Genomic DNA, 14,487 nt, shown 5'->3' with positions numbered 1-14,487 from the left:
TTTATTGTGCAATTTGCAGGTATTGTGCCCTCACCCCTATCACTAACCTGTGTGTTCCATCCGTGCAAACTTAACTGGCCTTACTGGCCCTGACGCTCCATCTAGGCGGTTCCCCAGGTGGTACTTCAGGAGAGGAGGTGGCCTGCTATGATTCCAGGCCTGTGACCTGGGTCCCCTCTGGCGGCTGTTCCCTGGAGCGACTAGGCCTGAATGAGCTCAGCTGAGTTCCGGATGTCACAGGTAGGCTGGTGCCATTCTGTTCTGCCTGCTGCTCATTGATGTGCCAGGAACAGGTGGGGGGGTTTCAGAGACGCTGAGGTGTCCCAGCACCTGCCCTGTGGGAGTCAACAGCCTGGCCCATCAGCTCCTCCTCCCTTGGAGTACCCAATGCCCCCGGGCTACTCCTTGGGACGGGGTGCAGCCAGAGTGAGCTCTGGGGCACCGCCATCGCCTGGCGTTGCCAGTCCTCGAGGCCCGCTCTCGTATTGACCATGGTCTCCATGCTCACAGCCATGGAGCACAGGCACTGTGCTGTATCCCTCTGGGACTGTGCCACGCTGCTCAGGAACCGTGCCACATGGCTCAGTGACCGTGTCAGGTCCCTCTGTGTCTTGTTCAGGTGAGCCAGCACCAAGCCAATGTGGTCAATGACCGCAGCTATGGCTAGTTGTGTTTGGGCCAAGCTCTGGAGCGCTTCTGCAATGTCCATGTGACCCTAGTACATGGCTGCCTGTGACATGGCCGCCCTGTCCTATGCCATGGACACTGCCTGCGCAGAGTACCCCAGACTATGGACATACTGACCCATGGTCGATACCATCGCACCCAAGGCCTCCACCGCATGCGCCACCCGTACAGTGTTGGCCCGGGTGACATGCATGGTCGGCACAGCATCCCTGCAGGCTGTTGGACTCCTCCAACTGCACCTACAGATGCTGAATGGTTGCTGACATCCCTTGTTGCCCCTGGCTCTGCGCCTGTGTCTCCAACATTGATGAAACTACTGTTTCCAGAAGCCTGAGACCCATCTGGATGGCAGCTAGCCCCTGGGGTCGGACCCTCCTTCAACCATCAGCCCCTCGGCTGTTCTGACCTCCTCCTGATGTACCGCAGCATGTGTGTGGTACACACCAGATGATGCCTTAGGAGCCTCTTTACTAAAGTGCCCAACCAAGGTGTATCTCTGGGGAGGTGGAGGGTGCCAATGATAGCAGTAACGAGAAGTCAGTGTCGTGCCCGGACATGTCCTCTGAGGTGTCACGCAGTTGCAGCTGATGGCGGGGAATGCCCGATCGCCGAGCCTCATTGCCAAGTGATCTCGTAAGACAAAAGACAAGACGTATGGTTAGGTCACAGGTGGGTGTGGTGGGCATTGTGGAGGTGGGAGGGGTCGGTGGGATCGTTGTGGTGTGGGGGTATTGGGTAGCTGGGGTGTGCGGGGATATGTGTTGGGTTGGGGTGGGGGGGTGGAGCAGGGGTACCACACCTGCCATCGGGACACTGCAATCCGCTGGGGGCTCATTTGGTTTCCCGATGCCGACCCCCGCCTCGCCAACTGCCCACTCTCTGGGCCCACTGAGCAGGTACAACGCCCTCTGCCCTGCGGCATTGAGGGGCTGCAGGTCCGGTGGGCCTCTCTAGTCTTCTCTCTCTCCCTGCAGTTGTGGGTCGCTATCTCCTGGCCGGGGGGGTTGTGTGTGTGGGGGGGTGGACAGAAATGCACAGTGGCACCCGGTCATGGCGGGCGGTATGGGTGTTGACATGTGGTGCAGGGTGGGATGCTCGTGGACAGCCGGCGGGTGCGGGTTGATCGCCTGCTAAAGGTGTGTGGGAACAGGGGTTGGTGCCAGGGGCACGGTGGTGGCGGTGGCTCACCCTCACCCAGCGCTGCCTGCCGAGCCATCTGGTGGGGGCTGCTTTGGGGGGGGGGGGGGGGCGGTACCAGGGGCATGGAGATGGTGATTCACCCTGGCCGCCCTGAGGTGGTGCAACTTCTTCCTGCATTGCTGTCCGGTACTGGAGGTGTGACGCACAGCGCTTATTGCTTCTGCCACCTGCGCCCAGGCCCTGTTTATCACGGCGGGTGGCAGCCTCCTTCCCACCCTGGGAGCAAGTGTCCCGCCCCTCCCCCATTCCATCCAACAATGTCTCCAGCTCTGCATCTGCAAGTCTCGGGCTGTTCTTCGGGGTGGCATCATCTTGACTGGAATGAATGTGTGTGGGGTGTTATATGCGGCTGCAGCCTGTCAAACTCTCCAGTGTCAATCCAGATCCCAGCGAGTCAGACGCCGGCAATGGTTGGAATTGCACTAGTTCCACGTGGCGCACCACGGTGATAGCCTATTAATATGTCCTGAATGGCACCGGGACCAGCACCCCTTTCGTCAAGGTAGAATCCTCGCCATTCAGTCCCGGGGTCAGCACATAGTCTCTCAAATGGAGAACCCTGGCCCCCATTCTTTGCTTCTCTCTTCTCCCTTTTCATTCTTCTTTTCCATGATATGGAGATGTCGGTGTTGGACTCGGGTGGGCACAGTGAGAAGTCTTACAACACCAGGTTAAAGTCCAACAGGTTTGTTTTGAATCACTAGCTTTCGGAGCGCAGCTCCTTGGTGAAGGAGCTACTCTCTGAAAGCTAGTGACTCCAGACAAACCTGTTGGACTTTAATGTTGTCAGACTTCTTTTCCATGATCTATCTTACCTCTCTCCCTTGGTTTGTTCTGTGTGTTTCTCTCTTTTGTTCCTCACTCTGTCTATTTCCACCTCCACTTTCCTACTGAGTGGAGTGTGGGGAAACGGTGGGTTGAAGGGGCAGAGAAAGCAGATGGAAGCAGGCAGATCGATGGTAATTGAATCTCTGGCCAAGGCTCTGAAAAGGCATGCTGAATATACAGAAGTGAATGACAACACCACGGGGCCAATCAGAATGGAGCAATCAGCCTGGGGCCCGTAAACCCCAATCCATGCATGTGCTGAATGACTTTCCTGCAAGGCAAAAAGCCACACTTTATAAATAGAGCTAGTTCTGAGCTGTTTTACATTGTGGTCCTTATTCATCACTATCAATGTCCCTCTTACTGGTCAGCCAACTGCTAGATTACTTTTTTTTCCAATTAAGGGCAATTTTAGCATGGCCAATCCACCTACTCGTCTTTGGGTAATGGGGGTGAGACCCACGAAAACACGGGGAGAATGTGCAAACTCCATCCGGACAGTGACCCAGGGCCAGAATCGAACCCGGGTTCTTAGCGCCGTGTGGCAGCAGTGCTAATCACTGCGCCACCGTGCCACCAAAGCAATTAGATTACAACTTGACAAATTTGCACCTCTAGAAAACCCTCTCACACTCTGAAGTGTTGCAGCATGCCCAGTACTTACCTGAAACCTAATACTTGCATCTGTTTATCCCCGGCTTTCTAAATGCACAAATTAAGTACCTCGGTAAACCAATATATAATAATCAAATCAAAAAAAATTGATTTATATTGTTCACAGATCATTGGACAGAAATGCACAATTTGATCTTCAAAACATCCATAAAAAATCTCAATTGCTATCTAATAAAATATGTAATATCATAAATAGGTTGTCTTCACAACAATGCCATGTGTGTTGGGGCATAACACTCAATTATTGTAAAACTGTTTGCTCTTTCACTCACCACAAGCAATGTCATAGCATATCCACTACTAAATCATTTAATCATTTTTAATTAAATGTTTCAAGGGCAATATTTTTTTTTAAAAATTTTAAGTGTTTTTTTTATAAGTTTAGAGTACCCAATTCATTTTTTCCAATTAAGGGGCAATTTTGTGTGGCCAATCCACCTACCCTGCACATTTTTGGGTTGTGGGGGCGAAACCCACGCAAACACGGGGAGAATGTGCAAACTCCACACAGACAGTGACCCAGAGCCGGGATCGAACCTGGGACCTCGGCGCTGTGAGGCTGCAGGGCTAACCCACTGCACCACCGTGCTGCCCTTCAAGGGCAATATTATCTGTAGAGTTCAGTTTGTACAAATAGGTTGAAATTGCTGTGCAATACTTTTTTTAAATTATAACAATCTTGCCAAGGCCAGTGTTCCAACAGCATACCTTTTTATTTACATAACGGGAAAGGCCACAGCCACGGCTTACAGCGCACAAGTCCAAGCCTGGGGACCTACAGAATACTGGCCCAGGTTGAAACAGCGGGTTTTAAACTCCCGCTGTTCATTTCACATTGTGCGAGTTCCCGCTGCTCAATTGGAAAGTTCATACTCCACAAAGGGAGATCTAGTGATGATCCCCTGTCCTTTGTCACCACCATAACATCCTTCCACCGCTTGGCGATCAGTCTGAGGTCACTTGAGGATGAGACCAGATCTGGTGGTGTGAACCGAATTGGGGACCTTCGTTTCCAGAGGGAGCTCCAAAGACTTACTGACGCAGATTCCTCTTTGGGATCTGCTTCAGTGAGGTCACTAGCTTCCTCCACTTCCATTTACGAGCCCGTGCCCTGTTATCCGTGGGACGGGCACTGAGTCTTCAAGCTGTCACTCTGTACTGGCAGCAGTTACCTCCATAGCCAGTAACAAGGCTTGATCGGGGGCGGACTTCCTGCTCGTGAGGTGGTCCAGGTGTTTCTTTATGACCTTACCCTGGACCTTCACCTTGTGAGACGCTGAGCGCATTTTCTCCATTATGATCCCAAGGACTCAGATGGGAGCATCTCCAAAGTTCCTCACGTAAACCTGATCACCTGTCTTGAATGTTCTTTCTGTTCTTGCAGAGTCGTAATTTCTTTTCTGGTTCTCTTGTTGGGATACCACCCTCCTGCCAGGTTTGGGAATAGTGGGCTTACTCTCATATGAAGCCACCATCCCATTAATAGTTCCGCTGGGTGATTCCTGTTGTGAGAGGAGTAGTCCTATAGTTGCTTAAAAATTATGCCGATTTGGTCTCTGTATTTTTTCATGCCAGTTTTAAAACTCTGCACCGCGTTACTATAGTCCATTTGATGACAGGAGGTAAAGTGCTGTTCAGATGTGTCAGATACCATTGGATGGCATGACGTTTTGGAATTTACTGCTGGTGAAGGACAACTACCCGGGACCCCCAGAGAATGATATTGCCCTCAACACTGAGCTTGTCTTTCTAGTCAGATAGGGTTTAATTTCATTAAAGGTTGTCCTTGGGAACCACCGTTCATGATCATGTACTTTAGTTTAGACAGAGTTGGAGTCTTTTGCATTCAGGCCTTGATTTGCCTTGCGGGCACCGACAAAGTCTCCAGAAATGTTTGAGTCATCGCGACCTCTTCCAATGCTGGTAAAGGAGCCGGGGTTGTGGGTCATGGGAGGCAACTCAACACGTTAGCTATCTAGGTTCCAAGGCGGTGCTCTGAAAAATATTCTTTTTTTTAAAATAAATTTAGAGTACCCAATTATTTTTTCCAATTAAGGGGCAATTTAGAGTAGCCAATCTACCTATCCTGCACATCTTTTGGGTTGTGGGGGTGAAACCCACGCAGACACGCTGAAAAATATTCGTAAGCGTCAAGTAACAGGGCCCAATGCGGTAACCGAGCAGAGGAAAATGGGGAATTGCTTTATCCTCTTTAAGAAGTCCCAAGAAGAGCTTGTCGTCAGTTACCATTATGAAATGCCTACCATAGACGTATTGGTGGTACTTTTTTACACCAAACAGGACCGCCAAGCCCTCTTTCTCAATTTGAGAAAATCTCCGCTCAGCACCCGAAGGGTCCTGGATGCATATGCTATAGGCCTTTCTGTTCCATCTATTTTGCGGTGTGAAAATACCGCCCCAACCCCATAAGAGGAAGCATCAGATGTCAAAACAAGTTCCTTCTTCGGGTCAAAATGGGCCAATATGTTGTATGACAGCAGTTGTTGTTTAACTTTATTGAAAGTCGCCACCTATGGTGCCTCCCAAGACTATCTGTGGTACTTCTGTAGTAGGATATGCACAGGGATCGTCAGTAATGAGGCCAAATTCAGGATAAATTTCCAGGAATAATTTACTAATCCCTGGAAGGATTTTAACACACGTGGCTTTACTTGGAGTTGGTGCTTTCTTGATGGTCTTCACCTTGTCCTCTACCAAATATAAATCTTTTTATCCACTCGATAGCCCAAGTAGGTTACTTCATTTGCTTGAAAAACACATTTTTCCCTCTTCAGGTATACCCCAGCTCTCGAGAAACTTCTCAAGAACTCTTCTAGAATCGCCAAGTCCTCTCATTCTGAAACTCCCGTGACCAGGATGTCATCCAAGTACACCGTTGCTTTGGATAACCCTTGGAATATGTTCTCTATGATCCGCTGGAATAGGGCGCACGTTGATGAGACCCCAGAGGGCAAGCGAGTATGCTCATATTGACCCTTTTGTGTGTCGACTGTTACACACTTCCAAGAAGGCTCGCCTAATGGCTCACACCCAGTGAGGGCGAGATCCAGATGGTGATGTCTTGCGAGACTTTGTTAAATCCCACGAGGGATTTTGAGCATTGCAAATCTTCCACAAGGCCTCTCGCAAGATTCAACGACAGCTCTGCCCTGACACCCAAGGCGGGCACGATGAGGCCTCTGAATCGCCCTTTTTGTGCTTCTCACCTGGTCCTTGTGCTAAATTTGTGATATCTGTTTCCAGTTGTCAGCATCTGAGTCTATCCTTGTCAGCTGTCTAACGACTAATTATCCTCTTTGGGCTTGGTTTAGGGTCAAGGAGACTCCAAGAGAAAATTTGAGGCAATGGAATTACAATCAACTATAGCAAACTCGGACAGCACGGTGGCACAGTGGATAGCACTGCCCCCTCATGGCGCGGAGGTCCCAGGTTCGATCCCGGCCCTGGGTCACTGTCTGTGTGGAGTTTGAACATTCTCCCCGTGTTACATGGATTTCTCCCCCACAACCCAAAAGATGTGCAGGGTAGATGGATTGGCCATGCTAAATTGCCCCTTAATTGGAAAAAATGAATTGGGTACTCTAAATTTTAAAAAAACTATAGCAAACTCTACTCCATAATTGAGCCAGACAAGTCTGCAGTACACCTATGAAATGTCAATGGTTAAAAAGCCAATCCAGCTCATTACTGATCATAGGAAGATGTAATATATTTCACACATGCTCAAACGTCCTGTGGATATCTGCATGATGGGCCTAAATATTTCTTTTCCCTGACTCTATCAATTTCGCAGTGCATGGTGAAAAATGTGCCCAAGTTGAATTAAATTGTCCCGAGAGTTTTGCATAATGAGAGTTATGTCAATATTTATATTTGTATCCTGGCTAACTCCTAGATAGATTGTAGATCTGTACAGACAGGAACATTAAAACTCTTTGCAACACCCCTGGCATCACAGAGGACATTCTTTCAAATAAACATTGAAGTGGGGTGAGTACATAGTTTAGCGTTAATATTAACCAGGTATTTAAAACTCAGACATTTCCATTTTTACAATCCAGTGAGAAACATCTTTATGAGTGATTTTGTGATTTAAAAAACCTGTTAGCATATTGGTTGTACTTTCTAACATTTTTTAAAATACAGTGCTTAAGATTAAGTTTAGGGGCAGCAGGGTAGCATGGTGGTTAGCATAAATGCTTCACAGCTCCAGGGTCCCAGGTTCGATTCCCGGCTGGGTCACTGTCTGTGTGGAGTCTGCACGTCCTCCCCCTGTGTGCGTGGGTTTCCTCCGGGTGCTCCGGTTTCCTCCCACAGTCCAAAGATGTGCGGGTTAGGTGGATTGGCCATGCTAAATTGCCCGTAGAGTCCTAATAAAAGTAAGGTTAAGGGGGGGGGTTACGGGTATAGGGTGGATACGTGGGTTTGAGTAGGGTGATCATGGCTCGGCACAACATTGAGGGCCGAAGGGCCTGTTCTGTGCTGTACTGTTCTATGTTCTATGTTCTATGTATGAAGATGATTGAAATGTACGACTTTAAAATTGCCATGTATTGTCCAAAAGAAAATCAGTAAAGAATGATTCTTAATATATAATGATGCTTCTGCAAGTTAATAGAAGTCAAGTCCTATATCTTTGGACTCTTATAGAAAGCTTATCGAGACTTCAGGCTGCAGGGAGTACTGGATTCGACATTGAACAGTAAGACCTATGAGACAATTCGAAACAGACTGACTGTAGAAGAAGCCACAGCATCAGTTTCTGAAGGAGGTGGTCTCCAAGGGATTACAATGAAGGACAGCGATGAAGAAGACGAGGATGAAGATTAGACCACAGTTAGATTTAGAGGCTAAATTTTGACATAGCCTGGTGACAAATGCATGTACCACTCTTTATTCAGTTAGCCAAAATAGGATCTTGTTTTTCAACTCCATGTAATTGAAATGAGGGAACTGTTATCAGTCAGATTGAAATTTTAGCTGTGAGAAAAATTTAGCACTTATTTAAATCATTTATTTCTAAATTAATTTCTATATGTTCATAAGCAATATGGAGTATCCATTGTTTGATAATGTTAAGTGAGATATGTAGGAATATTGCTAGGTGTGTCCCTGTTAAATGCAGAACCTATTTGGCGCTTCATCAATGTAATGTATATATATATATCTTGATGGTAAAATGTTGTGGAGACGAGTGAGTTAGGTAATTTTATTTATTTATTTATATTCCTTTACTGGCTGCCAAGTGCTTAAAAAGAAAATGTCCTTGTATAAGTGTGATATATAAGTTTTATTAATAACCCTAATACATTTTTGTTCGGCATTCATTTTTCATTTTGGTGTACCTCCTTGTTAAATTCCTCCTTGAATGCATTTCTACGTATGCAGAAGAGGCATGCAGAAGAAGGTGTTGCAACAGTCTTATTTTCAAATGCTTTCTGAATTGAGTTTTTCCTTTGGGATTTATGGAAGTGGTACATCTATGCCCAAATTAATAGCACCCAGTTCTATATATATGTATACACAAGGAAGTATTATGCAATGTATATTGGGTAATCCTAATGAATTATCTCCAAAAATCTGAAGTGTACTCAATTTGTTCATCTGTCTTTTTAAATTAAGCCTCAGTCAAAGTTGAATTTAAATGCTCTCGACTGCACAACTTCCTGTTCAAATGTGTTATTTGAGTAATGTGAGATATCTTCACATTGTTTGTCCATTTTTTTCACACATCTTGTTTCACAGTTGGTTTCTTGTATATACAATGCTGTAAAATGCATGACAAAGGGATTTCCTTTTCCTCCAAAAGCTATTAGTTTCTGTGTGAAGTAGCTGGTGGTGGAATAATCCATCTGCTTTGGCCTTATAAAAGCCCACAGCTGTAACATGGAAAACTCTGGATTCTTAGTAAATTAATTGTACAAACACCTATCACTTGTGTTTTTTTAAAGTGTCTTGTAAATATGCTATTCTATACCATCGCAATGTCCTCACGTAATGGGCACAATTCACCGGAGACATTTGTCCGGTTTCGGGTGCGTTTAGTGGGGTGTTTCATGACGGCTGTGGTGCCGAGATTGACACTGCTTTTCAAAGACACCTAGCCATTTTTATGGGACCTCGGCGAGTTTCTCCCTGTCGAGGCCACATTTTGAAGCTTTTCTGGCACTGGGGAGCTGAGCTCACAGGACCTGCTCCTAAGAGTTTGGGGTGCCAGTTCGAAAGGCTGCCCTGTCTCTACACTCCCCATCACCCCCCCCCCCCCCCCTCTTTCAGATCCTGCGCTTTCAGGACACCGTGCATTCAGGACACTGCCTTCACCCCCCGCCCCCCCCCTTTTCAGATCCTGCGCTTTCAGGACACCGTGCATTCAGGACACTGCCTTCACCCCCCCTCCCCCCCCCCCAGCCTTTCTGTAGCCCCCTCAACCCCCCCCCCCCCCCTTATTCCCCCCTCACTTTCATGGGCATGCCCCACCCCCAGACCCCGACCCTTTGCAGTGCCAAACTGACACCCGGGCACCTTGGCAACATGGAAGTGCCCCTGGCAGTGCCAACTTGGGCACAATGGGAGTGCCATTTTGGCATTGCCAGGGTATTTGGGTGGCATTGCCAGGGTAAGTGCTAGGGTAGTACCCTACCCTCTCCCCGACCACCCGGAGAGCTCAAATGGCCTTTGAGGACCCCCCCCAGGTGCCATCATGGGGCTGTTTAGCACACTGGGCTAAATCGCTGGCTTTGAAAGCAGACCAAGGCAGGCCAGCAACACGGTTCAATTCCCGTAACAGCCTCTCCGAACAGGTGCTGGAATGTGGCGACTAGGGGCTTTTCACAGTAACTTCATTGAAGCCTACTCATGACAATAAGCGATTTTCATTTCATTTCATTTTCGGGCAGCACGGTAGCATGGTGGTTAGCATAAATGCTTCACAGCTCCAGGGTCCCAGGTTCGATTCCCGGCTGGGTCACTGTCTGTGCGGAGTCTGCACGTCCTCCCCGTGTGTGCGTGGGTTTCCTTCGGGTGCTCCGGTTTCCTCCCACAGTCCAAAGATGTGCGGGTTAGGTGGATTGGCCAAGCTAAATTGCCCGTAGTGTCCTAAAAAGTAAGGTTGAGGGGGGGGGTTGTTGCGTTACGGGTATGGGGTGAATATGTGGGTTTGAGTAGGGTGATCATTGCTCGGCACAACATCGAGGGCTGAAGGGCCTGTTCTGTGCTGTACTGTTCTATGTTCTATGCCTGGTCCAAATTGTGGAAACCAGTACTAAACAGCGCCCAGTTGAGGCCTCGCAGACACGGCCATTAACTCTTGGACACCGGGTGAATACTGCGCCCAGGAGAGATGCAGTGGGAAAATCGGACTCAATATTTTTTGCCATGTTCACAATATTGAGAATTAAACTACAACAGAAAGTGCCAGGAAAAATACAGGGTTGAAACCAACTTACCACTATCATGTTTAAAAGTTATTGTGATGAATGACCGCCAAATCTTATTTCGGAATAACATCGGCTGTGGGTGAAAGGTCTGTGTAAACATTTACAAAAACTACGGTAGCATTTTATTTCAAAGTGATCCTGTACCTTTGAGTTCACTGGATCTTAGGCAAAGATGATAATAGGTTCTGTTTCATCCAATATTAAACATCCAGGAAATTCACTACAAAATAAAAAGGTTAGGAGGGGTTATTGGGTTACGGGGATAGGGTGGAAGTGAGGGCTTATGTTTATGTTCAAATGGTCAATCAAGTGCTACATTGCAAAATGGAACCCAGAGCATCTATATAAATATGTACATAACAAATGTATTAAGTTATTTTTTAGCCTTATCTACAAGTATGTTCAAAATCTGGGGCAAATGTTCATGCCTTGCCATCACTGGTTTATTACAGTTAGTAATACACTTATATTTTAGATTACCATCTTGACAACAAGGCTCAATGCCCTACTGTTAATCTGTTTGTCATAGTCAATTACAATGTGTTGCATTGTGTGAAAACTCAAATATGAGATATACAGGGATATTGCTAAGTGTAACCCTGTGAAGTGCAGAACTTATTTCATGCTTAATCAGTGTAATATAATTTAATAGAAATAATATAGATTTTTGTGGTGACATTTCTGTGCGGATTCTCCCATTTATCCACTGGCGCAATGGGAAAAATGCCATGGGGATCTGGGAAAAACTGACTAATTGTGGCAGTTTTAAGAGGAGGTTACAATGGAGAAATGGGAAAACACTTGTGGACATTCATTTCCAATATCCAAAATATATTAAAAGCCTCAAATTTAAGCACACACCACCTGTCACATTTCCTTCTGTAGTTCTCATGGTTTTTTTTCTCACTCTTAATTATTAGGAAATTTATTACAATTAGTCCTAATTTTATTCCAATCTAATTTTATAATGTCATTTGCAGTCATCCACTCGTTTTATATCCAACAATTTATAAATTACAAAAGCGTGGCAAAACCAACGCAGAAAGTATCTTCACAACTACTGTGATCGTTACCCCTTTTAGTTGACCTACATATTTTACATTTCCCAATACGGCCAAAACATGTACTTACAGGCATTTGGTTTGGGCCTTAGCTTGCCCTCGGACGGGTCCTTTGCGGCTTTGTTCCTCCTGCTTGCCCTTGCGTTCTTTCACCCCTCCCCCCTCCCGCCCACTCATTGTTCTCATCTGATGCTTATCCTCCCAACTGCATGTATGATTCACAGAATAATACAGTGCAGAAGAGGGCCTTTGGCCCATTGTGTCTGCACTGATGCATGAAAGACATTTGACCTGCCTACCTAATCCCACCATCAAGAAGAACATTTTGTCCACTTTGAGGTTCTGTTTCATCCACCTGCTGTGTTTTCCAACACTTAAACTATTTAGAAATATTGGGCGGGATTCTCCGATCCAGCGGCTAAGTGTTGACACCGTCGTTAAAAAACGGAACGTTTTACAAAGGCGGGAACGGGCCGCTGTGAGTAGCGATTCTGGCTAGCAAAGGGGGCTAGCACAAGCGCCACGAGAAGCGGGGGGTAGCGGCCCCAGACCGGCATTGGATAGGCACAACGCGTCAATGATGCTGGCCCGCGTCGCTTAAGGTGCGCGAGCAGCGCTCAGTCCCAAGATGGCCGCCGCCCACCGTGCCGCCCCGAGGTTCAGGGACCACCACCTGGACACGCTGCTGGACGCAATGGAGGAGAGGAGGGCGGTCCCCAGATGTGGACACCACCACCTGTGCAACACCATCCAGCGTTTCTGGAGGGAGGTGGACAATGCCGTCAGCACTGTGGGGCACACCCCACGTACCGGCGAACAGTGCAGCAAGAAGATGCACGACCTTACGAGGGCAGGCAGGGTAAGTACACAGTGACTGACGTGCCCCTGGCACCACTCCTGCATACCACCCACACATGTGAAAGGCGCCCCCCACCCCCCAGGGGGATGGCGCAACCCCCTACCTGACCCACATAGGCTGCACCCACCCATGCCATGTGGTTTGGCCAGGTGCCCTGTGCTGCCAAGCCACCATTTACCCAACATCTCTGCTGCCTGCGTCGGCCTGCCTAACACTGGTGTTGTTTCCCCACCCCCAGGATAAGACTGCCCACATCAACAGGGAACGGGAGAGAACTCGAGGGGGTCCACCTGCACTGCACCCCCTCACCATCCATGAGCAGAGGGCATTGGACCTCGCAGGCGGAGCCGAGGACCGGGAGGTTGCCGGCTGCCAGGTCGGCGACGAACCAGCAAGTGAGACTCCTCTGCCTGACTCCACCCCATCCCCCCCCATGCCCCACTGCACCCTCTCCACCCCATGGCTCACTGCATCCCCCTCACCCATCCCAACTGCACCCCCCTCACTGCCAGCCACCTGTCTAATGATACATGCTGTCTTGTGTCTTACAAGACCAGCCGCCGGTGGTCCCAGCCCATCTGGGGTGGCACACCCACGGCCAGCGCCAGGTCCAGTGGCCCCCAGGGATGCAGGCCATGGTGGGGAGGCCAGGTGCCATGGAAGCCCTTCCACTGACACAGAGACCCAGGACACTGAGACCCAGAGGACGGACACCGAAAGCCAGGACACGCTACCCAGGACCCAGATGCACACGACACCGAGGACACTGACACACAGAGGATTGACACACAGGAAACTGACACACAGAGGACTGACACACACAGGATGGCAACCCAGAGCACTGACAGACCGGACAGTGGCACGCAGATGAAGGTGACCCAGGGACCATCGGGCCAGGGGTCGGCGCAGGAGACCCCGTACTTTGGCTCCGACGACGACCTTGACTTCTCAGCACTGCTATCTCCTACACCAATCGCAGAGACTATCACCTCAGTTGGGCACTTTAGTGATGAGGCTTCTGGGGCAGTGACTGGTGCTTACCACACAGCCGTACCGGTACGGTGGAGCAGCCGAGGGGCCAGACAGTCGGAGGGCAGCCCAGCCCCAGCAACCAGCTGCCGCCCAGACGGTTCCCGGGTTCCTGGACTTACCAGACCCATCCCTAGACCCGATGAAGTTAGACACCCAGGGACGAGACAACAGGATGACGGCAGGCATCCAGCAGATGCAGGTGGAGGAGTCCATCCGCGTCCAGGAACAGGGAGTAGTGCCAGTCATGGCTGCCACCCAGGCGAACACTGCACGGGTGGCATTTGCGATTGGGGCAATGGTGTTGGCCATGGGTCAGGTTATGCAAGGCGTGGGGCTTCATGCGTCATCCGTGGCCCAGGATAGGGCTGCCCTCTCACAGGCAGATATGTGCCAGAGCCAGCTGGACATTTCAACAGTCTCCATTTCTCCGCAGTCTGGCCGAATCTCAGCAGGCCATCGCTGAGAGCATCGGCGGCCTGGCCTAGATGCTGGGTGGTGTCGCACAAGCTCAGAGGGAGGTGGCGCATTCCCAGAAAGGGATGGCCCACTCCCTGAGCTCCATCGCTGCTGATGTAAGGCCCCTGGTCGATACCACAGCTGTCCTCCAGGACTGGCAGCACCAGGTGTCGGTAGTGCCTTGGGGCTTGTCTCCGCTCGCACCCCCGCCACATAGAGAGGCCCGGGGCCA

General features: G+C 49.1%; 1 protein-coding gene across 23 annotated transcripts in view; it reads left to right on the top strand.

Annotated features, from left to right (window-relative positions):
- Positions 1-9,342, top strand: part of cadpsa (Ca2+-dependent activator protein for secretion a) — a 736,161-nt gene extending 726,819 nt beyond the window's left edge. For all 23 annotated transcript variants that reach the window (XM_038810550.1, XM_038810549.1, XM_038810561.1 and 20 more), the window contains one exon: positions 8,062-9,342. In XM_038810550.1, the coding sequence (XP_038666478.1) occupies positions 8,062-8,241 (180 nt within the window). In that variant the 3' untranslated portion in view covers positions 8,242-9,342. The remainder of the gene's footprint in view (positions 1-8,061) is intronic.
- Positions 9,343-14,487: the final 5,145 nt, after the last annotated feature.

This window comes from Scyliorhinus canicula, chromosome 11 (assembly GCF_902713615.1).
Source record: "Scyliorhinus canicula chromosome 11, sScyCan1.1, whole genome shotgun sequence".
Classification (NCBI taxonomy): domain Eukaryota; kingdom Metazoa; phylum Chordata; class Chondrichthyes; order Carcharhiniformes; family Scyliorhinidae; genus Scyliorhinus; species Scyliorhinus canicula.
Note: the sequence above shows the minus strand (reverse complement) of the source record. Positions and strands in the feature narration are given on the sequence as shown.